Source organism: Gekko japonicus, unplaced genomic scaffold (assembly GCF_001447785.1).
Source record: "Gekko japonicus isolate JY-2015 unplaced genomic scaffold, Gekko_japonicus_V1.1 scaffold3224, whole genome shotgun sequence".
NCBI classification, from domain to species: domain Eukaryota; kingdom Metazoa; phylum Chordata; class Lepidosauria; order Squamata; family Gekkonidae; genus Gekko; species Gekko japonicus.
In genome coordinates this window covers 119,653-141,779 of record NW_015167634.1, presented here as the reverse complement: position 1 = coordinate 141,779, position 22,127 = coordinate 119,653, and the positions used below count along the sequence as shown (strand labels likewise).

General features: G+C 44.6%; 1 protein-coding gene across 2 annotated transcripts in view; it reads right to left on the bottom strand.

The window, feature by feature from the left end:
* The window catches only part of LOC107112863 (transmembrane protein 68-like), a 43,403-nt gene extending 21,546 nt beyond the window's left edge, over positions 1–21,857 (bottom strand). For both annotated transcript variants that reach the window (XM_015414060.1, XM_015414059.1), the window contains exons 1-4: positions 21,782–21,857; positions 17,204–17,507; positions 14,887–15,051; positions 7,318–7,511 (exon numbers count right to left, since the gene is read on the bottom strand). In XM_015414060.1, coding sequence (XP_015269546.1) covers positions 7,318–7,511; positions 14,887–15,051; positions 17,204–17,507; positions 21,782–21,805 — 687 coding nt within the window. In that variant the 5' untranslated portion in view covers positions 21,806–21,857. The remainder of the gene's footprint in view (positions 1–7,317; positions 7,512–14,886; positions 15,052–17,203; positions 17,508–21,781) is intronic.
* Positions 21,858–22,127: the final 270 nt, after the last annotated feature.

The window sequence follows — 22,127 nt, the reverse complement described above, 5'->3', positions numbered from 1 at the left end:
GGCGCAAATGTTCTCCCTCCTGTTGAGTGACAGCCGGCTCCAAGGGGCGGGAGCCAGCACCGGAAGTTCCTCCCAGACTCTTTACCGGCTTCTCCTGAAACTTTTTCTGCCCCGACATCTTTGTTTTATTGTTTACTTTTTAAAAGTTCATGCCGCGCAGCTAACAAATGAATCTATCAGTCTTTCTTTCAATAATTCGCCAAAAGGTAATACCACTCTTTTGAAATTTCACTCCCCCCCTCTTCTTTCTGTTAAATCAGTCTCTGTTTAATCGGGGGTGGGGGGCTCTCCCCCTCCTCCCTTGCGCTTCACTCTTTTTCCCATTCCCGATCGGTAACTCACAGTTTTGGCCGAATATCTTCCATTCAAACGCTTTTCCGCTTCATCACTCGGTGACGTCCGGCGGCTCTGCTAGTCCCCGTGCGGGGCACTGCCACGGCAAGAGCCATTGGGGCATGGGGCGAGCCTCAATTTCTGACCTTTGGGCCGGGAAAGAGGCACATCCCCTGTGTGCCCCGGATCGGAACCTCTGTCTGAGGCTCCTTAGGGTCTCCGCTTGTGCGGATTCCCCCTCTTAGCTGCGCATGGGCGAATTGCCTCCGGGAGCTTCCCGAAGTTGCGACCGCCATTCACAGAGTCCAAACTGGAAGCCATAATTCTGGGAGATCTCCAAGGTCCTCCTAGAGATTGGCAACCCTCGCAGCAATCTCATGGGGACTTGATGCCACCTAACCTGCATGACTCAACTAGGCCTGACTGCTTGAAAGCCAGTGTGGTGTAGCAGTCAGAGCTTCAGAGAAGGATCTGCAGGACCTAGGTTCAGCTAGTGCTGCAGAAGTTCACTGTGTGATTTTGGACCAATCCACCTTAAAACCAACAAAGTTTTATTCAAGTATAAGCTTTTATGTGCACATACACTGAAGAAGTGTGCATGCACATAAAAGCTTATACCTTGAGTAAAACCTTTTTGGTCTTAAAGGTGCCACTGGACTCAAACTTTGTTCTGCCATGGCTACCCACCTAATATTTCCTTCTGTTCTTGCTAATAGTACTGACTGCTTAACTAGAATAATAATAATCATCGTATGGCAATGTGTGTAGTATAGCCAGAAAATGCAAAGATTGTTTGGCAACCTTAAGTTCTAGCCCTTTAGCATTATGCACCACTAAAGTGGTGGTAGACTTTGGGGGGGGAGAGCTCTGAAAGAGCGGTGACTGACCCATGGTCATCCAGCTGGTTTCATGTGGAGAAGTGCGGAATCAAACCCAGTTCTCCAGATTAGAGTCCATTGCTCTTAACCACTACACCATGCTGGTTTAACTAGAATCTTATCTTGGATGTTGCAATGTAAGCTGAAACTGAATGTAGTCTGCTCTGAACTGAATATATCATATGTCCCACAAAACCTTTTGATATTTGCACATGTAGTATAGTAACAAGAAAGGCTTACAAGAGAGGGGAAAGTCTAACTTGCCTCCTAATTTTCTCTTTTGTCCTGGTTGCCATCACCTCCCCCTTCCCACCAAGTATATTCCTTCTTGTCTTCTTTCTCCTCTTTGTCAGGACTACTTCTGAGATCCTTGAGCTGCAACACATGGCAGGTGCAATTGATGATACCAAATTATTCAGGGTGATGAAAAACAAGGCAGACTGTGAAGAGCCACAGGAGGATTTCTCTAAGGTGGGCGGATGGGCAACAACGTGGCAAATGAAGTTATATGCTGATGGGGTCTGAACTTACTGAGACCGAGAAGGAAAACAGATCTTAGGGTTGCAATGGTCAATGAAAAATTTGACTCAGTATGTGGCAGCAGTGAAAAAGGCAAACTCCATGCCTGGGCATTATTAGTAAAGGAACTGAAAATAAAGCTGACAATATTGTAATCCCCGTTAATAGATCTGTGGATCTGTGGAGAGGCCTCAGTTGGAGTATGTAGGTTCTGGTCAAACAGGATATTGCAGAGCTAAAAACAGTACGGAAGAGGGCAACCAGGATGATTAAAGGGCTGGAGCACCTTCCTATGAGGAAAGGTGGGGACATTTTAGTTTAGAAAAAAGATACCTAAGGGGAACATAACAGAGATTTATAAAATTATGTGTAGGTAGAAAAAGCTAAAGGAGAGAAGTTTCTCCCTTTCCTGAAATGATGATAATAGCACTTGGGGGCACCCAATGAAGTTGATGGACAGGACAGACAAAATTATGGAATTCCTTGCCACTGGATGTAGGGTTGACCATAAGTACGGGTGGCTTTAAAAGTAGACAGATTCATGGAGGATAGGTCCTTAAAACGCCACTAACTATGATTAAAGGGAACCTCCATATTAAGAGCCAGCAAACTTCTGAAGATCAGTGACAGAAGGCAGCATCAGAGCAAGAGCCTTTATGCCCTGTTTGTTGGCCCACCAGGGCTGCTGGTTGGCTGTAATGTGAAATAAGTTTGTCAGGAGCTGGGCCAGGGCCAGCTTGGGCTGTGCCATCAGAGCATGGAATGAGTAAGGCAAGGGCACCAACTCAAACAGCATAGTCAAGGTCCATACCAGGATCAAAGCACAGGGTCAAGAGCTGTCAGTAATCTGGTCCAAGGGTCAGTCTGTACAGCAAGGTCTGGAAGTCCAAAAGTTATCCATGGGCAGGTTCAAGGGCAAGATGAAGGCAGAGTCAGGGAACAGTTCAAAGAGTCACAGAAACAAGGCAGGCTCTGATGCAGTGGTCACAATGTTGGAGGGATTTCACCTTGTTACTTCCATACCTATAGCCTCGCTTTACTGGTTTTTATAGCCATATGCTTGAAGGTTCATGCTTGCAGCCAGCTGCTCAGGAGTAATCCTGCAGCTATCCATCTTTGCTATCAGCAAGCAGCTGGTGTCAGGCCAGGAGCTGGGCACTTTATTGTCTCTCCTGTAATTCCATTCTTAGCCTCTGTCTGTGGTGCTATAAGGGTGTGGGTGATACTGGAGGGCTCAACATGACCAACTATGTTTCACCTGTGTTAACGGCTCTGCACCAGCTGTTAGCTGTGAGCCCTGACAAGCCTGCAACTCATTTTCCTGCTTGCTGGCTTCTGCTGATTAGCTGGTGTCAGGCCAGGAGCTGGGCACTTTATTGTCTCTCCTGTAATTCCATTCTTAGCCTCTGTCTGTGGTGCTATAAGGGTGTGGGTGATACTGGAGGGCTCGACATGACCAACTATGTTTCACCTGTTGAATCAGGACTGGAGAGTGTTGGTGGCTCTGCACCAGCTGTTAGCTGTGAGCCCTGACAAGCCTGCAACTCATTTTCCTGCTTGCTGGCTTCTGCTGATTCAAAGCTGGCTACACAGGGCTCCTCTTCTCCTGAGAAATCCTTGCTATCACTGAGCTCTGGCTGACCCATGACACCATCCCACCTCAGCCCCTCCCCCCAAACTGGCAAACTAGGTATCTGGGGGTATGTGCAGTGAAACCGGCGTATGAGGTCTGGAGCATGAAGATTGCTGAGTGGGTCCCAGGAACAGTCTTCTGGGCCATATCCCTTCCAGTAGACCAAGTATTGCAATTGACCTCAATGTTGATGGAAATCAATGACCTGGGTGACCTCATATTCCTCTTGTCCATTAACAATTATTGGTGGGGGAGACGGCAGCTGAGGCCTTTGCAGATCTGGAGGTAAGACAGAGACTAGAAGAGACCGGTGGAACACAGGATGTATCAGGAGCTTTGGTTACAGTTGCAAGCAATAAACTACTGGATTAATTTGATCCATGATTAAAAATGGGCCAATAAACCTGGCGTTCAGTTTGCAGGAAGGCCTCTGGCTGTGAATATGTTGGGTGGATAATCACACTCAATCTCCCACACTCAGAGGTTTATCTGGTTGGCTTTTGCAATCAGCAAGCCTCTTTGTAAGCTTCCTTGGATTTCTGAAGTTGCTCTTGTAGCAGCTTCTACATGGATTGGTTCTTGTATACAATCATCAGTTGCAGGGACACCAGAAGGAGGTGTAGTGCAGGGTGATATAGCCATAGTTTGCTATGAAAGGTGTTCACTGAGTGGATGAGCACACCCCATTGATATAGACGAACTCAGCCAGAGGAAGTAAGGCTACCCAACTGTCCTGCTGATGGTTGGTGTGGCATTTAAGACACTGTTCCAGGGTTGTGTTGGTGCATTCAGTCTGTCCATCGGATTGGGGGTGGTAGGCAGAGGATAAATAGACTTGGGTGCTGAGAATGCAAGGTCTGCCAAAATTGCAAGGTAAGTTGGACCCCTTGATCTGTGATTAAATTATCTGGTATTCTGTGGAGACTGAAGAAGTGTTAGATGTATAGCTGCGTGGTGTCCTGAGCTGTGGGGAGTCTAGGACAGGAAATGAAGTGGTCCATTTTCATGAACAGGTCCACCACTACAAGGATACATATGTGTCCTTCAGAGTGCTGCAAATCGATGATGAAATCCATGGATGTAGTTGCTGCAAATCGATGATGAAATCCATGGATATAGTCTTCTAGGGTCCTGTGGGAGTGGATAATGGTTGTAATCAGGGCTATTTTAGAAAAAGCCCAGCAGGAACTCATTAGCATAATAGGCCACACCCAACAGCAGAAACTCATTAGCATATTAGGCCGTACCCCTGGCAGCACAGCTCACTAGCATAATAGGCCACACCCAACAGCAGAAACTCATTAGCATATTAGGCCACAACCCTGACAGCACAGCTCATTAGCATATTAGGCCACATCCCATACCTTCCCTTGGATTGCCTGGGTGCCCCACGAGTGCGGGGTGCTTGTGCAAGCTGGCCCTTGGACAGGCTGGGGAAGGCATGGGGTGGCATTTAAATGCTTCCCTGATCCTTCCGGGGGGGGCTGGCCCACCCGCCTTGGAGTTATGGGGGGGTCGCTCTCCACACCTTCCCTCTGTAGCCATGCACACAGAGGTTTTGGCTGCAGTGGGCATGGCAAACTCTGAAGCCAGCCGGAATGCCGTTCCTGTGCATTCCTGCCCAAAAATAGCCCTGGTTGTAATAGTCCAGAGGGTTTGCTGGGAAGGTCTTTGGCTTGCCTACAGACTTCACAGGAGACCAAGTACCAGGCTGCAACAGATTGAAAGAGCCACCAGAATTCTCAGGTTAGCAGATATGTTGTTTTGCGATGACTGAAGTGCCCAGTCTAGAATCATGCACCAGCTGTAGTACTTCTGTCCACAATGGTCCTGGCAGTACATATACCTCCCCCAGTGGGTGAGCAGGCCATGTTCTTCTGTGAACCACTCTAACTTGGATTGGTGAGAATCTTGGAGATTGCAGAGATGCCTCTGAACAACCGGTACATAGCTTATCTCAGAGTCCTTGCTACCCCTCCTTCTCCAAAGTACTCCTCCTCTTATGAGCCCAAAGAACACACGTCATTCTCCATCAATATTTTCCCAAGAGTTTACATCATCTCTCATGTTCTCTTGATCCTTCTTCTCTTGTCCTTATGCTGCATGTTCTCAAGTTGATCTTCTGACTAGGGTTCTTAGTTCTTTAGTGTTCGGTTTTTGGTTATGTGTTCTGTTTCTTCCTAAATTTGACATAGAATTTAGTGGCTAATGTTTGCAAACTGAAATTAGTGTTGTGCACAGTTGGTTTGATAAATGATGTTGAATATTGATAGGTCCCTTTTTCTGAACTGGGGCCACAAATATTGCAGGGTTATAGATGGAGGGTATGCTATGATCATATTCATAAAAATAGAAGAAATGATTGAAGAACGTTGAGTTTTATACATTTATTATGGTTATAGCCATTGGCAAATGAATGCCTTAAATGCAGCCAGAGACTTTCAGATTTGGATCAGCAGCCATTTCTGATTTCTAGAACACGAGAAGAAAGTGTGTGTATCTGAATATATACTGCTCATATCAGTCACATGATCTTGGCTTCAGATTTCATTGGGGATGGGGAACAGGATGGTTGGGCCACACGTGGAAGATTAATGTGAAATTTAGAGTCATCCTAAGCCAGCCTATTTACATCAATTAAATGGGGCTTAGTCTAATGAAAGTATTTGTAAGATTGCACTGCTAATTTCTAGGAAAGGTTCAATTTTCCTCATGCAATGTTATACCATAAGATGTTTATTTAAGGAAGTCAGGGCCCAGGCTCACTGCAGGTCCTGTTTGTGGCACTGCGGGGAGGAGGGAGGCAGTGACGGTGAGGGTGGCCACGGTGACTCTTGCTGGGGCAGAGAGGGTGTACCAGCAATGAGTGCAGGAAATTGGGGCCCACCTGGCCCAACACCAGACCTATCAGGGAGTCGGAGATAGCTGATGAGATGGGGGCACCCAGGCTGCTACTTAGGGCACTGCACCACCCCAGCTCACCCTCTTTCCAACATCAGGCTTTTTTGTCCACCCTCCCACCCCTTGTTTGGTAGTAGTTAGTAGGTGGGGTCTGCATGCAGGTTTTGGTGACTCTTGCTGGGGCAGAGAGGGTGTACCAGCAATGAGTGCAGGAAATTGGGGCCCACCTGGCCCAACACCAGACCTATCAGGGAGTTGGAGATAGCTGATGAGATGGGGGCACCCAGGGTGCTACTTAGGGCACTGCACCACCCCAGCTCACCCTCTTTCCAACATCGGGCTTTTTTGTCCACCCTCCCGCCCCTTGTTTGGTAGTAGTTAGTGGGTGGAGTCTGCATGCAGGTTTTGTTTCATTTAGTCTCTTTCTTGTCTCCACTTAGCGGTATCAGCATGGGGCCCTATCCATTCTCAGGAAAGCCAGCCTGCATGCTAATTTTCCTGAGTATGGGGATCCCCTTAAGGGACCTTGGTGTGAGAGTCAAGAGAAACACCCAGCCTGGGGGCATGCCTGGGGATTACCCTCACACTGAGAAGGAACACCCAGCCCAGGGGCACGACTGGGGATGCAGCAACCTGTCATCCCAAGATTTTCTTGCCAGCTGTGGCAGTCAGGGGATCATCAACTGGCAGGAGGTTCAGTCAATGAATGGGATCTGATATCCCATGCTGTGCCAAAAGCTTATTACAGCTGTAGCCAATAAAGTCGTGGCCAATTTTATTTCCCTTTTTCCAAAAAATTCTACGTGCGTAAGTTAACTGGGTATTGTTAAGGGTGTAAGAGAATCCCTCGCCTTTGGTGCCCTCCTTGCCCTTTCCCTTGCTCCTGGGCTGCAACCCAAGAGGTCCAAAATAGGGATGGGTTACCTCAAGAAAGATGATCTTCAGGTTGTGGCCCTTGTCTTGAGCAAAGTTTCATTTTGTCAGTAGATGTAAAATTAAAAAATAAAGTAAAATATGTGTACTGCAAGAATGTTTCTTTATGCAAAGACTCACCACTTTGGCATCAATAGCTAGCTGAGCAAAGCCTGTACGATTTCCCCATAGAAGTCTGTAGTTGTTGTCACTAAACAAAGCTTCTCGAACTCCTCCTGGTGAAATACCTAATAAATTGCCATTTTTGAGAATTTTCAGACATTCCTCTCTTGAACCTGTTGTGAAATTCATTATCTTTAACAATGTTTTTAAACCTGAAAGGAAGATATACAACATGAATTTTTATAATACCAAAAATAGTATACTACACAGATAAGAAACAAAAACTTATTTAAGAGGTTCTTATATAATGCAGTACTAAGCAGAGTTACACCCTTACAATTCAATAGAAATAAATGGAATTAGTAAAGGTAAAGGTTCCCTTGCTCGAAAGCCAGTCGAATCTGACTCTAGGGTTGCGGTGCTCATCTCCGTTTCAAAGCCGAAGAGCCAGCACTGTCCAAAGACGTTTCCGTGGTCATGTGGCCGGCATGACTAAACACCAAGGCGCACGGAACGCTGTTACCTTCCCACTAAAGTGGTACCTATTTATCTACTTGCAATTTCTTGCTTTCGAACTGCTAGGTTGGCAGGAGCTGGAACTAGAGACGGGAGCTCACTCCGTCATGCGGCACACTCGGGTCTCGAACTGCTGAACTACCGACCTTCCACAGCCTGCAGTTCAGCGTCTTAACCACTTGAGCCACCGCATAACTCTGTTTAGGATTGTACTGTTAGTTTTGCACTGCTGGTTTTTTTTTTTTAAATTCAGTGCACATTGTTCATTTTACTCCCCCTTTGTTTCTTACTGCTGTTAAGGCTATTCAATATCATTTATTATTATTTTGTATTCAGTCCCATTGTTTTCAGTGGGGAAGGCATTTTTAAAACAAAGGTCAAGCATCCTTGGCAAGGAAAGGTCAACATTGCCTTCCACCACCATCTTGCCTTGCTGTTAGGGTTGTCAGTCTCCAGGTGGGACCTGAAGTTCTCCTGGAATTACGACTGGTCTCCACAATACAGAGATCAGCTCCCCTGGAGGAATTGGCAGCTTCAGAGGGTGGACTGTACGGCATCACTTCCCTGCTGAGCTCCTTCCCCTCTCCCAGTTCCATCCTTCCCAGGCTTAACCCCCAAATCTTCAGGAATTTTCCAACCCAGAGCTGACAACTCGACTTGCTATACATTGTTAATCTCAGAATTCACTTCTAGCCCACTATCAGTCTATATGAAATAATGTTCCAAACAGTAGAATACAGTGAAGTAAAGCAGGGGATTGCATGTTTATCTCCCCTTTTCTGTGCATCGATTTTGGGAAAAATAGGACCACTGTACCCATTTTATATATGGGTGTATGGACTCATGTGTATGAGAGTTGCCAACATCCATGGGGGGGGGGGGCAGAATTACAACTCATTTCCAGACTACAGATATCTGTTCCCCTGGAGAAAATGTCTGCTTTGGAGGGTAGATTCTATGGCATTATACCCAGCTGAGATCTCTCCTCTCCCCAAACCCTGCCCTCCCCAAGTTCCACATCCAAATCTCCAGGAATTTCCTAAATTGTAGTTGGCAGCCCTAGGTATTGTTTCCTCTCCTATGGCTGATTTTAAATCAAAGTAAAAATACCAAGATATATCAGATCATGAATCAGAGGCTTTTACTCACATCACTGATCTCACATATTTGCTAAATGTGTGTGTGTGTGGGGGGGTCTTTGACACCTCACTTTTCCTAAGAGTCTCTGTTTCTTAATGAATCTATTAAGATTATATTTCCCAAGGGGAATCTTTAATGGAGTCTCACCAGTTAAGATGAGCTGATGCCTGTTTAGGGAAATAAGAATATGGAAAAATAATAATAAAAGGCCCTGATCCAGGATCTCTAGTATGCCTTTATATGGATATACAGATCCTTAAGTGCAGTATCTTCATGCACTCAGCTGTCAAATGGATAATACACAAGAAGGGTGGTCCAAAGTCAAGATACACTAACTTAGGGATCCCCAACGTGTCTTCAGCCTACAGGTACAACTGGAATTTTGGGAGAAGTTTGTGAAGGCCACCCAACAATGTCATCTACAGGAAACAAGGCCAAACAAAAAATGGCTATCTAAGGGGGGCGGGGCCTCCTCACTTTACAAAAGAATTGCAGAAGGCAAATAAAAAGAAAGAAAGCATGAGGAGAGGGATGGAGAAAGAATTGGGGGGGTGGGGTGGATAAAAGAAGGTAAGCTTGAAGGGGAATGGAACCACAAGCCTGGGTATTCAGTTCTCCTGATCATCCAGTGCCTGTGGCTGCAGCTGCTATTGCACCTATGAAAAACTCTTTCATTTGAATAAGAAGCCCTGCCTTACAATGGCCTCATCTGCTTTCTGAAAAGTTTTGCTGGCACCAAAGGCAGAACTGGCGGGCGCAACATTGGGGAGCTCTTCATGAACTTAATACCAAATTAATCCGTGTTAGTTATTCCACTAAACAAGATAAGTATATTTTTGAATGGATATTATGAAGTGTTCTACATAAATCCACCAGCAATTGTTAATGCCTGAGATAGGATCTAGGCCCTAACTAGGGTACGTCCAAAATTTATAGCTTTTACTAGGGTTGCCAACCTCTAAGTCGCACCTGGAGATCTGCTATTACAATTGATCTGCAGGTGACAGAGATCAGTTCCTCGGGAGAAAATTGCTGCTTTGGAGGGTAGACTCTATAGCATTATACCCTACCGAGGTCCCTCCCCTCCCCAAACCTCACCCTGCCCTGGTTCCAGCCCCTAAAAATCTCCAGGTATTTCCCAACTCAGAGCTGGCACCCTATTTTTTAACCTCATGCTGCTGTCGATATGCATTCACTGCATTTTGTACAAACACATCTATACCCATCCAGGGCTGTGCTTCAAGAAATCATATTCTGCCACATTATAGCAAAACTTGGCTGTCCATAACTTTTATTAGTGCTTGTGAGGTTACAAGGCAACTTCCCTTCATAGGATATTTTATTTATTTGTTTAAAGCAAAAAAAATAAAGGTTTAATATTAGTGTCCTGTGGCATTTTTACAGTAGCATCCTAAGTAGATCTACACCCTTCTAACCCTATTTATGAGGGTACTGATTAAAATCTTAAAAGGTGGCTAATGTGCCTGAAATGTGGAGGGAAGGAAACACAAATGAGCTGCTGATTAGGACCCACCAACATAGTGTGGAAGGAGGGAGTAAGTCTGGGTTATTTTGTGTGTGTGGGGACTGTAATGAGTCTAAAAGGCAAATTTTGACATACCCCAAAAGGACTGTTGCCCTTTAATTCATTAAGTTATACTGGAAGCTAAGGAAGGAAGCCTCTGTTTGGAGAGCAAAGCAATGCATTTCTTGGAATCATGGCCTCAGGGATTTGGGGCAGGGGGCAAAGAGCCATTCTGTTACAGAGACCTACAAGATGGAAGGTCCACAATATTGATTTTGTTGCCTTAAGTCATTGGACACACAATGTTGCTGCCATCTGGCCTTTCAATTCCAGGGCAGTGGCTTAGAGTCAGATAGAAAGCTCATTTGCCTATGTAATGAATTGGCATAATAATAATTAATGATTGTATAATTATTAAATACTACACACTAAACTATACAATTGATTTAGTATTTCACTATTCCATATACAGTACTCTGCTATCTACTGACAGTATAGAAGGGGTATAGAAGGGAGGCCCCAAGACTGCTTTTCCCTGGCTTATCTCTGTGGCTTTTGGCAGTCTAAGCAGTAACTGAGGTGGGGGAGAGAAGTGAAGATCTTATAAGAAATCAAGAAGGGTGTTATTACTAACATGGATTACATATTAAGGAGATACGAATATACAGAGAAAACAAGTTGTGCCTGAACTCACATACTCATTTTCTCTCACACAAAAAATGACTAGTAAGACGTACTGCCAAAAAGAGCATAAAAGGAACAAGCAGAGCCTAAGTATGCCATACTTATAAAAAGAATAGAAATTTTTGATTGTGGAATACATGTTCAGTGACAATTTTGGCTTTGCTCATGTGGAAATTGTGTTATCAAATAAGGTAGCACTGAATAGAGGCTAGAGGATGGTGTGCGTGGTACTGAATATCATGACTCTTGTACTTGGCTATGAGGAATCAGGAAATTTGTCCAGTAGCACTATTGGAGCTGACTCATGAAATATCATGATCTTTAAAATTGGTTCAGAAGAAGCTGAGTCATGTGCTCACTTGATGTCTGAAGAATTAGGGTTGCCAGGTCTGGGTTGGAAAATACCTGGAGACTTTGGGGCTGGGGCTGGGAGAGAGTGGGGTTTGGGGAGGTGAGGGGCCTCAGCATGGTACAATGTCATATAGCCCCTTAAAAGCAGCCATTTTCTCCGGGGGAGCTGATCTCTGTCAGCTGGTGATCAGTTCTAAAAGCAGGAGATCTCCAGGCCCCATCTGGGTGCTGGCAACCCTATGAAGACTATATTAAATTCTGCAGAAGTTTCTTTCTATGTGGAATAGTCCTACATACTGTCATAACAGGTTTCTATATGGAAAGAGCTCTGTCAGTCTGAGGAGACATTACTGGCCTTGATGGACGATTCAGTATAAGGCAGCTTCATGTGGCAAGAACCATCTTTCATAACACCCCCCCCCATTCACAGCTATGCTTCTACACATTATCTGTCTAAGCGTACAATGAGCAAGGTAGCTCTTGACCTACAGAGGTGTAACATATTTTCTGTAGAATTCAGTGTTGCCTAAATTTGGATGTGTGTCAAACTTTTCAGTTAGTTTTTTACTTTGGTTAACTTCCCTTTTATTCATTCATTCATTCATTCTATTTATACCCCACCCTCCCCGCCGAAGCAGGCTCAGGGCGGCATCCATAAAAATCAAAACACATAAAAACAGAGCATATATAAAACCAAACATAAAGTGCTAGTATACAGTATTATATGACAATGGCAGAAAATTGGTAACAAATCAATCATAATGAGGAGTGCAGTCAGCATTGGTGTTAGGACTATTATCTTGGTCCGATTCATACCAGCGAAGTGGTATTAGGGCACAGGGTCTTAAACTTCTATTCAGGTATTAGGTGCGGCTCCTTGGTTGAATGCCTGGTGGAAGAACTCCGTCACACAGGCCCTGTGGAACCATAAAAGGTCCCACAGGGCCCTAGTGTCTTCCAGGCGCTCATTCCACCAGCACAGAGCCACCACTGAGAAGGCCCTGGCCATAGCCAACCTGGCATCTTTGGGTCCCAGGAGGGCCAGATGGTTTTGAGACCCTGAATGCAGTGCTCTCTGGGGAACATGTGGGGAAAGGCGGTCCCTCAGGTATGTAGGCCCCTGACCATAACGGGCTTTAAAAGTGAGAACTTGAAGTGAATTCGGTAAGCTATAGGCAGCATGTGTTCCCACACGGGGAGACCCAATAACAGCCTGGCCGCAGTGTTCTGCACCAGCTGAAGCTTCCAGACTTGGGCAAAGGGCAGGCCCATGTAGAGAGCATTACAGTAGTCTAATCTCGAGGTGACCATCATATGGATCGCTGTTGCCAAGTTGTTGCATTTGAGGAAGGGCACCAACTGCCTGATCATCTGAAGGCGATAAAAGGCTGACTTAGCAGTGGCTGCTATCTGGGCCTCCATCATTAAGGAGGCATCCAAGAGCACTCCTGAACTCCTAACCTCCAGCGCTGGCACCAGCAGTGCCCTGTCGAAGGTGAGGAGTGGGATCCCTAACCCCGGACTGCCTTGACTCAGCACAGAACCTCCGTCTTCACTGGATTCAATTTCAGTCAGCTCAGTCTAAGCCAATCAGCCACAGCTTGTACCATCAAGTCCAGATCTTCTGGTCTAGAGTCAGACTGGCTGCCCAACAGCAGATAGAGCTGGGTGTCATCCACATCCCAGCCCATGCCTCCGGGCAATCTGAGCAAGGGGGCACATATAGATGTGAAATAACATCAGGGAAAGTACTGCCCCTTGGGGCACTCCACAAACCAGTGGGTGCCTTCGGGACAGCTGTTCCCCTAATGCCACCCGTTGTCCCCGACCCTGAAGGAAAGAGGAAAGCCATTACAAAGCAGACCCCTGAATCCCAGTGTTGGCGAGGTGGCGGATCAGTAGCAGATGGTCACCACTGCCAACAGGTCTAACAACAGCAACACCGCAGAACTGCTCTGATCCAGATGCCTCCAGAGGTCATCTGTGAGGGCAACCAGTGCCATCTCCATCCCATGGCCTGGACGAAAGCCGGACTGAAAGAGATCTAATGTGGAAGTGTCATCCATAGATTGCCGCAACTGGGTTGCCACCACCCTCTCAATTAGTTTGCCCAGATAGGGCAAACGGGAACCCAGCTGATCCAGAGATGTTTTTTTTAGGAGGGGGCATACCACTGCTTCCTTGAGTGCCCTAGGGAACGTTGATGATCTCCCTTAGGGCACCTCATAACCCATCGCAACCAGCTTTAATTAGCCACAATGGACACGGATCAAGGCTGCAAGTGGTAGGGCATACAATTGAGAGTAACTTGTTGTAGTGGTTAAGTGTGCAGACTCTAATCTGGGAGAACCGGGTTTGATTCCCCACTCCTCCACTTGCACCTGCTGATGTGACCTTGGGTCAGTCACAAGCTCTGGCACAGCTGTTCCTGAAAGAGCAGTTTGTGTCAGAGTTCTCTCAGCCCCACCCACCTCACAGGGTGCCTGTGGTGGGGAGGGGAAGGGAAAGGAGTTTGTAAGCCGCTCTGAGATACCTTTGGGTAGTGAAGGGCGGGGTATAAATCCAATCTCTCCTTCTTCTTCTCTAGGTTGAGCAGACTGAAATGATCCACAACCTCACTAGAAGACGTGCATGGAGCCTCAAGTTCACTCACTGTCTCAACTGTGGCAGGGAGGTCATGGCAGAGTGACAAGACTTTATCTGTGAAGTAGCTTGCAAAGGCCTCACAGCCAATGTCCAGTTCCGTAGCATTCAGTCTGTCTTGTGGCAGAATAGTCATAGACCAAATCATTCTAAATAATTGGGCTGGGCATGAGCTCACAAATGCAATCGTGGCCGTGTAGTACTCTCTTTTGGCGGCTTTGACTGCCGTCTCATAGGATCTCATAAACATCCTATAGGATGCTCTTGTAGCCTCACCACTGTCTCTGTAGCCATCTAAGACTTCGCTTCATAGCTGCAGCTCCTGGGTGAACCAAGAAGCCAGACTAGAGTGAGGGTGCAGAGGGTGTTGGGGAGCGATCTCATTGATGGCTGCCAAGAGTCAGCTATGTCAATCCTCTACAAGTTCATCTAATGAGCCGCCAGGGGGCATTGGATCCCGCAGGGCCATATGAAGCTGCATAGGGTCCATTTGGCTCCGCGGGCAAGCTAAAATACACTCACTGCCCAAACAGGATTGGGTTGAAACATTCACATGGGCCTTCAGGACATGGTGGTCTAACCATGGCACTGCTGTAGCAGTAATCTGTAACCCCTGCCACAAAGATCAAATTACCAAGCGTGTTGGTTATTTTTTTTTAATGATCATCTCTAAGGAAAAAAACACAAAACTTTGTTTAATCTGTGATCCTTTAGCAGTAAAAGCTCACCTGGTGCCATAAAGAGAAAGTGATCCACTACAGAATAACAGCATTGCCTGTGCAAAACAAGTCGATTAGCTAAGAAAAATGAGTAATCAATAGGGATCGCTCCATGGTAGTAAACAATGAGAGCTGGCCCTTGTGGTATGTTTTCTGTACCGTGAATCTCATATCCTGTTGAAAGAATAATGTACAATGTTGTAACCAGTAAATCTGACACTGATATTTAACAACAAGTAGGAATTATTTTTATATGTATGAGTTGGATCCCACCACCTTGCGTAATATCCCTCCTTATTACAACCGTTGTTCCACATGCTTTGTGCATGCAGATCTAATGAACCACAGCATAGCTTTTTTGGATGGTCAAAGGGAACTGCTTTTTCACTGACAGAAAAGCTGGCTGGATTTATATTTATATTTATGTATTTATTGTTTATTTATTGCTTCTATTTGTATCCCGCCTTGCCGGACACGCTGGCTCAAGGCGGCTAACAAAGTTAAAATAACATAAGCAATACAGAGTTAACACAATTAATAAGTACAATATCAAATTAAAACAGCAACGGTTTACAAATAAAACCGACAGATAATGGCGATAGTCTAAATCACATCCAATGATAGGGGTAGCTTCCAGCGAGGTCTCTGGCCAGAAGATGTTCTAGATTTCAGGCCAGAAGATGTTCCAGGGCACGTTCATCAGTGGCAGCCCCTAATTGAAAGTCTAGTGGAAGAGCTCCATTTTACAGGCCCTGCAGAACTGTAAGAGGTCCCGCAGGGCCCTGATGTTCTCCGGGAGCTCATTCCACCAGTATGGGGCTGCCACTGAGAAAGCCCTGGTCCTGGTGATATTCAGCCTGGCTTCTTTTTGACCAGGGAGGGTCAAACAATGTTGCGACCCTGACCTCAGTGCTCTCTGGGACACATATGGAGAGAGGCGGTCCATCAAGTAGGCAGGCCCCTGACCATATAGGGCTTTAAAGGTTAGAACCAGCACCTTGAACCGGATCCAGTATGCTATCGGCAGCCAGTGCAGTGTCCTCAGCACAGGCTGGATATGGTCCCATATAGAAAGACCCATCAGCAGCCTGGCTGCTGCATTCTGCACTAGCTGCAGCCTCCAGATCTGGAACAAGGGCAGCCCCATGTAGAGAGCATTGAAGTAGTCTAATCTCGAGGTGACAATTGCGTGGATCACTGTTGCTAGGTCATTGCATTGGAGGAAGGGAACCAGCTGCCTAATCAGCCATAGGTGGTAAAAGGCCGCTACCTGGGCCTCCATTGTTAAAGAGGCATCCAGGAGCACCCAGACTCCTAACCCTCGGGGCTGGCACCAATGGTGCCCCACCAAAGGTCGGTAATGGGATTCCCACCCCCGACCCGCTCCGACTCAAGCACAGGACCTCCGTCTTCATTGGATTCAATTTCAATCGACTCAGTCTAAGCCAGCCCACCACATCCTGAAGTGGCTGCTCCAGGTCATCTGGGTTGGAGTCAGACTGGCTGCCCAACAGCAGTTATAGCTGGGTGTCATCAGCATACTGATGACACCCCAGCCCATGACTCTGGGCAATCTGGGCAAGGGGGCACATGTAGATGTTAAACAACATCGGGGATAGCACCGCCCCTTGCGGCACCCCGCACACCAACGGGTGTCTCTGGGACGTCTGCTCCCCTAGTCCCACACTCTGTCCCCAACCCTGGATAAAAGAGACAAGCCATTGCAAGGCAAGCCCTTGGATTCCAATGTCGGCAAGGCGGTGGATCAGTAACTGGTGGTCGACAGTGTCAAACATTGCTAACAGATCCAACACCAGTACCACCATGCCACCTCAATCCAGATGCCCTCAGAGGTCATCTGTGAGAGTGACCAGTGACGTCTCTGTCCCATGACCCAGCCGGAAGCCAAACTGGAATGGGTCCAGCATGGAAGTGTCATCCATGAAGCTCTGCGATTGAATCGCTGCTGCTCTCTCCAATACTTTGCCCAAATAGGGCAAATTGGAAACCGGCCGATAGTTGGCCAATTCACCTGGATCCAGTGATGGTTTTTTCAGGAGAGGGTGGACCATTGCTTCCTTGAGTGCCCCCGGGAACAGCCCCTCATTGAAGGACTTGTTGATAATATCCCAATCCCCACTGAAAGGAATTCTTCAAGGAAAGTTGAGCCCATGGCAATATTTTGGCCTTCTCTCAAGCATCCTCCTGCTAATTTATATTGGAAAGCAAAAGATGGTGTGGGGAATTATATGCCTAGAAATTTTTATCCGGAAATCACTGTTAGCTCTAACTAAAAAAACAGGAATGCAAAGATTTTAAACTTTACCATGCAGTATTCTTCCAAGTCCATTGAGGATGTGAGCAATAACTAGTCTGGCCTTGTCCCACGATGTACTAGAATAATCATTGTTTAGTTTGTTAACTTTTTGATATATTAGTACTATAAATGCACAAGTATAGCAAACACCAGTTAGAATAATGGGGACACTAATTATAAAGACCACTATGAACATTGTCAAATGTACAGCCATACGAAGAATCAGGAGATCAGCGGTATTTGTCCATTCTCCTAATAGACAGGATGTGAAAACTGTCACTGAAGTAAAAGTTTCATTTCTACTTATCATTTCCTGTTCAAAAGAGAAGAAAAATACATTTAAAATTTATTCATATCATTATGGTGTTATTAATAGTGTTATTAATTTTAAAACAGACAGGTCAGTTACACATCCGGAAGCTAAGTCTCTTCCTAAAGCCTGTTTAAAGTCTGTGCATCACCGTCAACTTATAGACACATGAAGAACACTTTACTAGACTTGTTCATGGAACTTTGTTTCCTTTCTTTCATTTTTGTTGCTAATTTCAAAAGGGACTTTTTCATTGTTGGTTTGTTTCATATGCTTTTATTTCCTCATTGATTCTTTTGTTGTCATTTTGCTTTTGTAATTATTTCCCATAGGTTTCAGTGGAAAGCCCTGCCCCTTCTTGGGTCTATAACATCATGGTTGTCCATCCACACTGAGAAAAACTCAGGAGAATTGCAGTATTCCCCCAGGACTTCCACAATAATTCCAGAAATTTCAGATAGATAAAATATAGGGGGGGTAGAATCTTGAGGCAATGAAAGGTGAGGGAATTTGACACTGCAGCTGTTAGCATGAGGAAGAGGCAGACTGACAAGGGGCATGGACATTTGGTGGTGCAAGGCAGGAAAGCATCTGGGCAAGCAGGCAGCAGGAGGTGGGCTTTGAGGTAAATTTGCTTGGAGAACAGCAGGCAAACAGGAGATGCAGACTGCAAGGGGAAATTTGGCATAGCAGGGTAGGCATTGGGAGGAAAGAGAAAGGAAAAGTTCTACCCCATATCCTTCAGAACTGGGATACCTCACATGTGTATGTAATCCTAGTGGCTACAGCTTGCAGTCAGTCAAGAAAGCCCAAAGCCTCCCTATCTCACTCTGTGCTATATGGGCTGCCTTGTAAAAGTGGTACTATTAGTCATAGAGAGGCAAGAAGGTAATAATGAAAGAAACAAGGGAAAAAACTGAGGGTTTGTTATAGGCTGCTTAGATGGACAATTGTATTGTTTTCTTAATTAATAATTACAAAACACCCAATTTTTGTCACTGTAATTAACAACTACAGTAACACATACTTTACCCAGATGCTAGGGACTATAACTGACCTTTTCCTCCTCAAAAGTCTTATTTGAGGGTCTTTTCTCTGTATTATTACTGCAATTATGGCAAGAATTTGTAGCATCGCTATAAAACCATGGTCTGTGCACAGCATGCACAACTAACAATATTGGGTGTCCATGGAAACCTTTCTTGCCAATGGAGGTTGGGGACCTGGCTGGAAGATGTACAAGAATCAATACATTAAAATAGTGGAAGGGGTGTGTGTGTGTGTGTTTGTTTGTTTTTTGCTTAATGTTACTTCTGAACTTGACCAGTGAAATGGATTAACACCTGAATTTTATAAAACCTTTTAGGCTTTATTAAAAAACCCTTTAATTGCTATAATGAATGAGATTGCGCCTTAAGAAAGGAATTCAAGTGAATACTGAATCCCAAGCCAGGGAAGACGCTTCTCAGGGTCATATATACCAGTATCTCTACTTAACCACTATTTTAAGATACAGTCAATTATAATTGGAAGGAGATTAGATTAAAATATTGGTAAGTATATTGACTTACCAAAAGAGATTTATTGGAAATTAATGCATGTCATCAAAAATTAGGAGAGTACTGAATGTTATCTGTAAAGCATACAAAACTCATGATCAAACTGTTTATTGTCGTGGTACTTGTGCAGTCCCACGTGGATACTGCACATATGCAGATCTGCTACAGAAAGGTTTTTGAAGCTCAAAAACACAGAACTAAGTAGAATTGTTGGTAGTTGGTTTCTGGTTAAAGAGGAGACAGAGCTTCTACTAATGAACCTCTCTCAGCAGCTGCAGAGAGAGACCTGAGGGAGGGGTGCTCTACCCCTCATTAACATGCTGCAACAGGTGGGAAAACAGCACAGAGGAAGGAGATGGAGTGCCCTCAAGTGTTTTTGAGCTTCAAAAACCTCTACTCTGGAGGCCTGCATGTGAACAGTATCTATGTGTGACTGCACAGGTGACCACTCGATGAACAATAGTCACAGATTATGTCAAGTTCAACCCGGGGGGGGGGGTTAGATGCTAAAAAGGCGTTTGATAGAGCTGAACAGTTATATTTAACTAATGTTTGAGATCATTTCAGCCATAGAGAATAGCTTAAAGGCTGGATCTCCTCAGACCTCTGGAATGAGGAAGGTACTCGGGCTGTTGACATAATTGCTCCTAGGTACCCCTTCTGAGGTCTTAGTAGCACAGGCAACCTCTTGATTTACTGAGGGGCTGCAGGCTATGATAAGACAGGAGAGATGGCTAGTGAGACAGTAGAAAAACTCATGACAAATCAAACAAGACTCTGGCTAGAGCTCATTTTAAAGACTAATCGATGGTGGTGATGGAGCCAAAGATATAGTACTTCTCTGCCACCATTGTATCTGCCCATCATAGGCATGTAAATGGTCCAGTTGTATGGGATATCTTTCAGTTTATTCAGTCTAAAGATATGGATACATGGAAGCTGCCACCTTCTTATATAACACTTCTCTTTCCTGGTTAGTTAAATCTGCTTCGATTGGGGGGGGGGCTGGCAGGTTGGGTAAGGAAGACTGCAAATGCCTATTTAAGAGGGATGTGGTTTCTCCTGCCCTGAAAGAGGTAGTGGTATGTCCACTATAAAAGAAATATAATCTGGACACAGGGGATTTTAATATTGTCCAGTCTCAGGCAGCAGTCACACGCACTAAATAATCCTCTTTCAGTGCACTTTCCAACTGGATTTTACTTGTGTGAACTGGCAAAATCCAGTTGGAAAGTGCATTGAAGGTGGATTATTTAGTGTGTGTGACTGCAGCCTCAAATGTAGCAGCCTTAAGCAAGGTACTTGAATGTGTGGTGGTTGAGCTGGACAACTCCTAAAATTCCTGGACAAAGCAGATTATGTGGTTCCTTTCCAAATTTGGATCCTTGTTCACCATGTTTTTTAACATCTAGATGATGCCACAGGGAGAGGTTACTAGAGATCCAGGCTGGGCTGGGATGACACTCAGCTCTATCTTATGCTTCCAGTGGATTCCAGGGAAGCTGTGGAAACCATGAACGCTGTGGCCAAAATTCTGATTGGGTATGTCATTGGGACATAACACTCTAGTTTCATTCTGCCTATACTAGTTCCCAGTTTCCTTCCAGACCTCATGCAAGGTGCTGGTATTGGCCTTTAAAGTCCTAAATATCTTGAAGCCAGCATACCCAAATAACTGGCTACTCTCACGTGAACCTACCCAATCATATGGTCCTGCTTCAGGTTCCCATCTGTCATTAGATGGGTGGCAAACTGACAAAGGGCCTTCTTGGTTGTGGCACTAAAATGATGTAATTCCCTCCCCAAGAAGATTTATCTGTCCCCTTCTATCATCGTCATCTGCCAGCAGGTAAAACCTTTTTTGTTTGGTTTGGTGTTTTCTTTAATTGTTTTATGTATGTATTTTAAATATTTTTAATTGTTTGCCACCTTGGGGATTCTACCTGGCACCTACTTTATTAACTTTTAGAGTATAGTTTTATGCTATTTATGTACCTTGGCTTGTTCTAATGGTTTTTTCTTATATAGATAACTTATTCTTACTATAAGTGGCCTCAAGCAGGACTCTGAAGAGGTGACCTAGATATTGTCTAAATAATGGTTCAATAAAATCTGGACATTACTGTTAAAACTGTTATATGTGTACTCAGAGAAGGACAGTCTATGAATTTAAATTATAAATAAAATATTGCTAGGGATTTTATAGGAATAACTTCTAGAAAACTGGTAAATTTAATAAACATTGGATAGTGTTATGTTTGGAATCAGAAAGTAAGAAAAAAACCTTTCATTTTAAAATGTATTTTAAATTTTTGGGCTGTTGTGCTGCTGTGTTTAAGTGTGTTATTATATAATTCTTAGTAATAACAATTTCACAATTTAAACATTGATGTAAGTTCCTTGAAAGTCCATTTTTGGATTAATCTTATGAAGCCATCCTGTGACGTCTCAATATTCTACATTAGTATGGGAGAGAAGGGAGAGAAAGAAGGATTTGCAGTCCTTTCTTCATCTATAAAACATGCTTGGTAGGGAATAATAATAAAAAGCATGTTTAATATGCATAGAAGCACTTTGAAGCAGCACATTCTTCTATAAACATTAATCGGGAATACAGCTGATATAACTGATAAAGCTACTGATACCACTGCTGAATTTAATTATTTTTGTCATTTTAATATACTATGAAAATAATTTCAAAATTCTGTCATTTCATACCTGGCTAGACATTTCTTCCACCATTTCTCTTCTTTTTTATGTTGCAAGGGCAGTTGGAGAAATCCATGTAAAGACCTGTGTTTATAGAAGTAATGTATATTGAAATGCTGAAAATGTGTGACTTGGCTTTAAGATTGGACCCTGGCGTCCACCGTATTACCCCTGGTCTATTTTCAATGAGTTTAGGATTTACTTGTTATTTATGCTCCACCTTTCTCACTGGGAATCAAAGTGGATTACACAGAGTAAGTCCATACAGTCAACAGGATGGGACATCCAATAAACAATGCAATATGATTTGGATTGTAGAAATCTGAACCAAACAGAAATATGAAAAAGAGCCAAA